Below are 6,492 nucleotides of genomic sequence, written 5' to 3'. Positions count from 1 at the left end.
ATACCCGTTGCAACAAGTTGGCCCCTAACCAAAGCCTTTTGACCATTTTTACAAGGAAAATTTCATCGTTTACACCCAACCTTTACCATACAAGTTTAGTTCTTGCAGTGGACCAATTTACACAAAGAAACTAGTCTTTCGTTTCATTCCTCGATTTGAAGCCCACATAAACCCTACATTTGGTTTCCCTCAAGTCCAAGAAGTGCCACACGCCCCTACCGTTCCCCATCTACCTGTGGTTATGCTATAACGTTGAATTAAGGGAAGTAATTGACTTACACATGATTAGTAATCTCTCAACAATGTTTTCGGCTTAATTTCCTTTATAGTTCTTTGTAACCTTTTTTATACGGACCTTATTACTTTCTTTGTTGTTTCTCATCATTCTAAGACTGAATTAGAAGCTTAGGCTGGATCGAAAACCTGTCATTACAACAAAACCCATGCGAATTGATTATGCCCAAAGAATAACGCGATAGTTGTAGCACAGCTTTGGGGTGTCGATTCCACAGGGAGACAAATTAAAAGAATAGCAAGAGGAATAAAGAAACTAAAGAAAAAATATTAAATAAGTAATAGAGAACAAAGATTAATTTTAAATGTAAATTCAAGTGAAGCAAAGTGATTAACAGAAAAAGTACTCAAATTTAACAAACAGTAGAGCGTCGGGAATCCCTTGCACAAATCTGGTATTTTAATTATTCTTAATTCATTGGATAACTCAATTAGGAACTCAATTCCCGCAATTCCCAATCGGAAGGTATAGATTTATAAACCAGACTTAAATCAAATGTAACCCTTTGAAAAAACATTCACCACTTTTAAAAAACGTGAATTACTACCCCTTTGATAAAATCCAAGGACGACAATATACTCAGGAAGCGATATTGCAGCAAAAAAACTAAATTAATATAGATAAATAATTGATCCAAACATAATCAAAGAACTAATCCATTCAATAGAAAAAGCATGACTGAATCCGTAAACACAATAAATTCTATGATTATTCGGAGAAGAAAACAACAACGATGAATTGAGAATGATAAAACAAAAGAGTTTTAGCAATTGAAGATCAAATACATGAATTAAAAATAAATTAGAAATACCATCTAATGTGCAAGTTCATCCTTAACCCTACTTGAGAATTTAGTTACCCATAAATATAATGGACAACAAAAATCTCCAGAGAGAACAGAAGCGAACGTGGCCATGGAAGTGATTTTTTCCTCTCTTCAGATCTGCCTCTTGTGCCTCTTCCTTCCCTCCATTTTGTGCTAATCATATGCTTATATAGGGTAAGAAAGAAACCCTAATGTCCTCTTGATTTCCGCATAAAAAAATCGCCTAAATTTTAGGACTTATCTTGGCAGCCATGTACAGCCTTCAAGATTTCGAATTTGGAAATCCTTATTAGATACAAAGTTATAGCCCTTTAAGATAGCTTTCCAATGTATCAAGAATCGCATCAATCTGATATATGAGTAAAAAGATGCAGTCAAAAGACGAAAGTATGTCCAGACTGTCTCCTACCGAATTTCGGACTTGGACTTCTTGTGGTTTCATTTCGTGATTTTTTTCTTTTTCTTTTCTTCCAAATTGCTCTCAAACCCCATGAATGTCCTCCTTTGAATTTGACTGGGCTTGAATTGCTCTTTTATAAACTCTGAAATTAGACATAAAGAAACTGCTTAGGAGTATCCCAACGTAAATAGAAATTCAATTTAAGAATACATATTAATTCCTATTATTTCTATTCACATTTTAGCATTTTAGTCCAATAATAGGGTATATAGAGTGCACTTTCGCACACTCATCACACCCTCCAACTTACTCCTTGCTAGTCCCTAGCAATTTTCATGTCAAAACAACGAAAGAGACCAAAGAAAATCACACATAAAGGCCATCAAGTCACATTTTCCAGATTCGCATATCAAAACAATCTAAGGAATCCAATAACCCATCAAGATCAATCCACCTATAGCAATCCACAGAGTGTGTGTGTGTTCTCCAAGCCATAACCATCGTACCACTAACCTTGACACATGCAACATCAAGAACATCTTAAGCAAAAGGTTCAACTCCATAACTCACGGGTATAATAGTGTTTCGTGTAAAGGCTCTCTCTATGGAGTTGACAATGGGTGTATACACACTCTCATGGAAAATTAGGCAATTATGTACAAGCAACAAGCAAACATTGATCTTATGATAGGAACACTAACAAATGAGACTTCCATCAATCTTTCCAACAGCTTACTTAGAATCAGAATGATCAACAAAAAAGGTTGTAATGTGGCTTGATTTTGGGGTTATATAAAAAAAAAAAAAATGAAAGGGATTCAAAAACTTCCAAGTATATACAAAGGGAATTTTATTAAATAACACAATAGACCACACATCTCACTTGATATACTCTCCAACTTTTCAGATCATCAAATAATAATGCTTTTCCTTCTTCTTCCTCTTTTTGTTTTTTTTCCAACAATTTGATGGACAAACACATGCCACTTTTGTATTCTTTCCATCTCTACCAACCTTTTTTTTTTTTTTTTTTTTTTGGAGCTCACTCAATTGAACACTTTGCAACTTGTACTCTTCTCTTTTTTTCAGTTGTCTTCTTCTTCTCTTTTTTTTTTTTAATTGAAAATGATAAAATTAAAGAAAGAAAATACAAATTCCACACCTAGTATACACTTGGAAGTAAAAAGGGTAAAAAAATCTGTGTATAGGTTATACTCCAATGTGGAGAGGCATGGATGATATGGGCATATGAAAAGAAAAAGCTACAAGTGTTTTATTGGCTCAAAGTTGACTACTAGGGGTCTATGATGGAAAGGATAGCTTGAAAGGCTCAAACGTTAATCCTAAGTTGACCTTCGTCATATCCCAAGTATATCCACCATTGTACCGCAAACTATGTAATGATATTCTCAAAAGAAGTGCCCAATTCAACAGATCAATGAACGCTTATCACAATTTACTGCATTTGTATGCTCTCAATCCTCTCCAAACTCACATGAAAACTTAAGCAAAAGAGTTCTCTAGCTACATGTGTCAAACCACCATCTTACCACAAAACTTGGATAAGTGCATTAAGGATTCTGTGAATGTTTCAGCAAAAAATGATCTGGTGGGTTTGGTGAATTCACGAAGATGGCTATGAATGAGAATGAGTACACATGTGAAAATGATGCACATGTGATGCAAATTAAAAAAAATTGACACATGAAAATATGCCACAGAGTTCCAACAAGCATTTTAAAAACTAAATTTGCACCACCACCTCCCAACTTAAATGAAAATTGTCCTCAATGTTTAAGAATCAAAATTGAATGGGGAGTAACTGAAAATGGTAGAATACACCTGATGAGTGATGTGGGTAGCTCCCTAAACACCAAAGATGGTAATCTGAAATGACGAAATGAAACTATCCTGCAATCAAAAACAAAGAAAACAACAACAAACAAAAAGGAAAAGAAAGAAAATTAGAAAAAACAAAAACAACACAAAGCAAAACAAAATAAATAAAGAAACACATACCTTGGTGGTGTGGTCAAGGTTGATAGACTGGATCCACAAGTGGAATGACTTCCACTTGAGGAACTTGCCTATCAATTAATATTTTAAGGCGTTGACCATTTACTTTAAAGATCCGACCATCCTTAGGATCTTCTATTTCTACCGCCCCATTTACAAAAACATTCCTTACTAAAAAGGGGCCAGTCCACCTAGACCGAAGTTTTCCTGGGTGCTTATGGAGTCTAGAATCATATAAAAACACTCGATCATTAAGCTTAAACGTTTTTCTCAAGATATTTTTATCATGAAACGCTTTCATTTAGCCTTATAGATTCTAGAGCTCTCATAAGCATCATTTCTCAACTCCTCTAACTCGGTCAACTGAAATTTTCTAAGCTTACCTGCTTCTCCCATATCAAAATTGAAATGCTTGATGGCCCAACAAGCTCGATACTCGAGCTCCACAGGTAAGTGGCAAGGCTTCCCAAAAACAAGCCTATAAGGTGACATACCTAAGGGAGTTTTGAAAGCTGTACGATAAGCCCAAAGCGCATCAACTAGTCTTAAAGACCAATCTTTGCGATCTGGATTGACCCTTTTTTCTAAAATTTGCTTAATTTTCATGTTTGCAAGTTCTACCTGTCCACTTGTCTGGGGGTGGTAGGCAGTAGAGATCTTATGTACCACCCCATATTTTTTCATCAAAGCCTTAAAAGAACGGTTGCAAAAATGTGTACCCCGATCACTAATGATAGCACGTGGTGTACCAAATCGAGATAACACATTCTCTTTGAGAAATTTGATTACCGTCCTATTATCATTGCTCCTGCAAGCTGCTACCTCTACCCATTTTGACACATAATCTACTGCCACAATAATATATTGATATCCAAAAGAAGGAGGAAATGGTCCCATAAAATCAATACCCCAACAATCAAAAATTTCAATCACTAAAATTGGGTTTAAGGGCATCATATTACGACGAGATATAACTCCTAACTTTTGACACTTTTCACATGAGCGACAATAGATGTTTGCATCCTTAAATATGGTGGGCGAATAAAATCCACACTGCAGAATTTTTGCAGCGGTTTTCTTCATTGAAAAGTGGCCCCCACAAGCTTGAGAGTGACAAAATTCCAAGACGCTAGCAATCTCTTCATCAGGGATGCAACGCCTTAAAATTTGGTCAGGGCAGTATTTGAAAAGAAAAGGATCATCCCAATAGAAATTACGTACCTCAGTTATGAACTTTCTCTTGTCCTGAGCGCTCCAATCCACCGGTATCTCACCTGCAGCCAAATAATTCACAATATGAGCAAACCATGGTAGAGAAGTAATAGATAGTAAATGCTCATCGGGAAAATCATCTCTATTTGGCAGGTGGTCAGAGGTGTCCTCAAATGTGAGCCTCGAGAGATGGTCAGCCACTACGTTCTTCACTCCTTTCTTGTCTTTGATGGTGATGTCAAATTCCTGCAAAAGTAAAATTCATCGTATTAATCGTGCCTTAGCATCCTTCTTTGTAAGAAGGTACTTAAGGGCTGCATGATCCGTAAAAATAATAATAGGAGAACCAATCACGTAAGCACGAAACTTATCCAAAGCAAACACTACAGCTAGCAACTCTTTTTCAGTGGTGGAGTAATTCATCTGAGCACTATTTAGAGTTCTACTAGTATAGTAAATGACAAAAGGCTTTCCCTCCCTTCGCTGTCCAAGTACAGCACCTATAGCAAAATCACTTGCATCACACATAATCTCAAAAGGTAAAGTCCAATCAGGTGGCTGCATTACGGGTGCTGAGGTAAGCTTGCCAATTAGCGTTTTAAAGGCCTCTTGACAATCTTGTGTCCACTCAAATGGGGCATCTTTAGCTAGGAGGTCACATACTGGTCTAGATATGGTGGAAAAATTCTGTATGAACCTCCTATAAAAGCCCGCATGACCAAGAAAGGATGTCACGTCCTTTACTGTCCTAGGTGTAGGCAACTTAGAGATTAATTCAATCTTAGATTGATCTACCTCTATCCCCCTAGAAGAAATAATATGCCCTAACACAATACCTGAAGGTACCATAAAGTGGCATTTTTCCCAATTCAAAACCAATTTCTTCTCCTCACAGCGAGTCAACACCCTCTCTAAATTCAATAAGCATGCATCAAAAGTAGATCCAAAAACAGTCAACTCATCCATAAAAACTTCCATGCAATTTTCAACCATGTCACTAAAAATGCTCATCATGCAACGTTGAAAAGTAGCAGGTGCATTACACAATCCAAATGGCATTCTACGAAAAGCATAAGTACCGAAAGGACAAGTGAAAGTGGTTTTATCCTGGTCTTCTAATGCAATTTCAATTTGATAATAACCAGAATAACCATCCAAGAAACAATAGAAAGGATGACCAGCCACACGCTCAAGAATTTGATCAATAAAAGGGAGAGGAAAATGGTCTTTCCGGGTGGCAGCATTTAATTTTCTATAATCAATGCACATCCGCCACCCAGTCACAAGTTTTGTAGGGACTAGCTCTCTCAGGTCATTCTTCACCACAGTAACACTTGACTTCTTAGGAACAACCTGTGTAGGACTTACCCATTTACTATCAGCAATAGGATATATGATTCCTGCATCTAATAGTTTCAACACTTCATTTTTCACCACTTCTTTCATAGTAGGATTAAGCCTACGCTGGGGGTCTCTACGAGGGCTAGTTCCTTCCTCCAAATTAATTTTATGAGAACAGACCAGGGGACTAACACCTTTTATATCAGCAATGCTCCAACCTAAGGCTGACTTATGCTCACTTAGGATTTGAATTAATTTCTCACCTTGAGACTCAGACAATTCAGATGAGATAATAACAGGAAAAGTATCACCTGGACCAAGGAAAACATGCTTTAAAGCCTTAGGCAGAGGTTTCAGTTCAACTTTGGGTGCTTCCACACTTGAAGGAATTTGCTTTTCCTC

The 6,492-nt window shown here is 36.8% G+C and overlaps 1 protein-coding gene across 1 annotated transcript; it reads right to left on the bottom strand.

Annotated features, from left to right (window-relative positions):
- Nucleotides 1-4,164: 4,164 nt before the first annotated feature.
- On the bottom strand, nt 4,165-6,201 carry LOC122315423 (the record flags this gene model as incomplete). The annotated part of the gene is made up of 4 exons (XM_043131300.1): nt 4,165-4,385; nt 4,632-4,994; nt 5,196-5,390; nt 6,114-6,201. Coding segments are annotated over 4 exons (867 nt in total), but the record flags the coding sequence as incomplete, so codon positions are not given.
- Nucleotides 6,202-6,492: the final 291 nt, after the last annotated feature.

The sequence above is a fragment of the Carya illinoinensis genome, chromosome 7, assembly GCF_018687715.1.
Source record: "Carya illinoinensis cultivar Pawnee chromosome 7, C.illinoinensisPawnee_v1, whole genome shotgun sequence".
NCBI classification, from domain to species: domain Eukaryota; kingdom Viridiplantae; phylum Streptophyta; class Magnoliopsida; order Fagales; family Juglandaceae; genus Carya; species Carya illinoinensis.
Note: the sequence above shows the minus strand (reverse complement) of the source record. Positions and strands in the feature narration are given on the sequence as shown.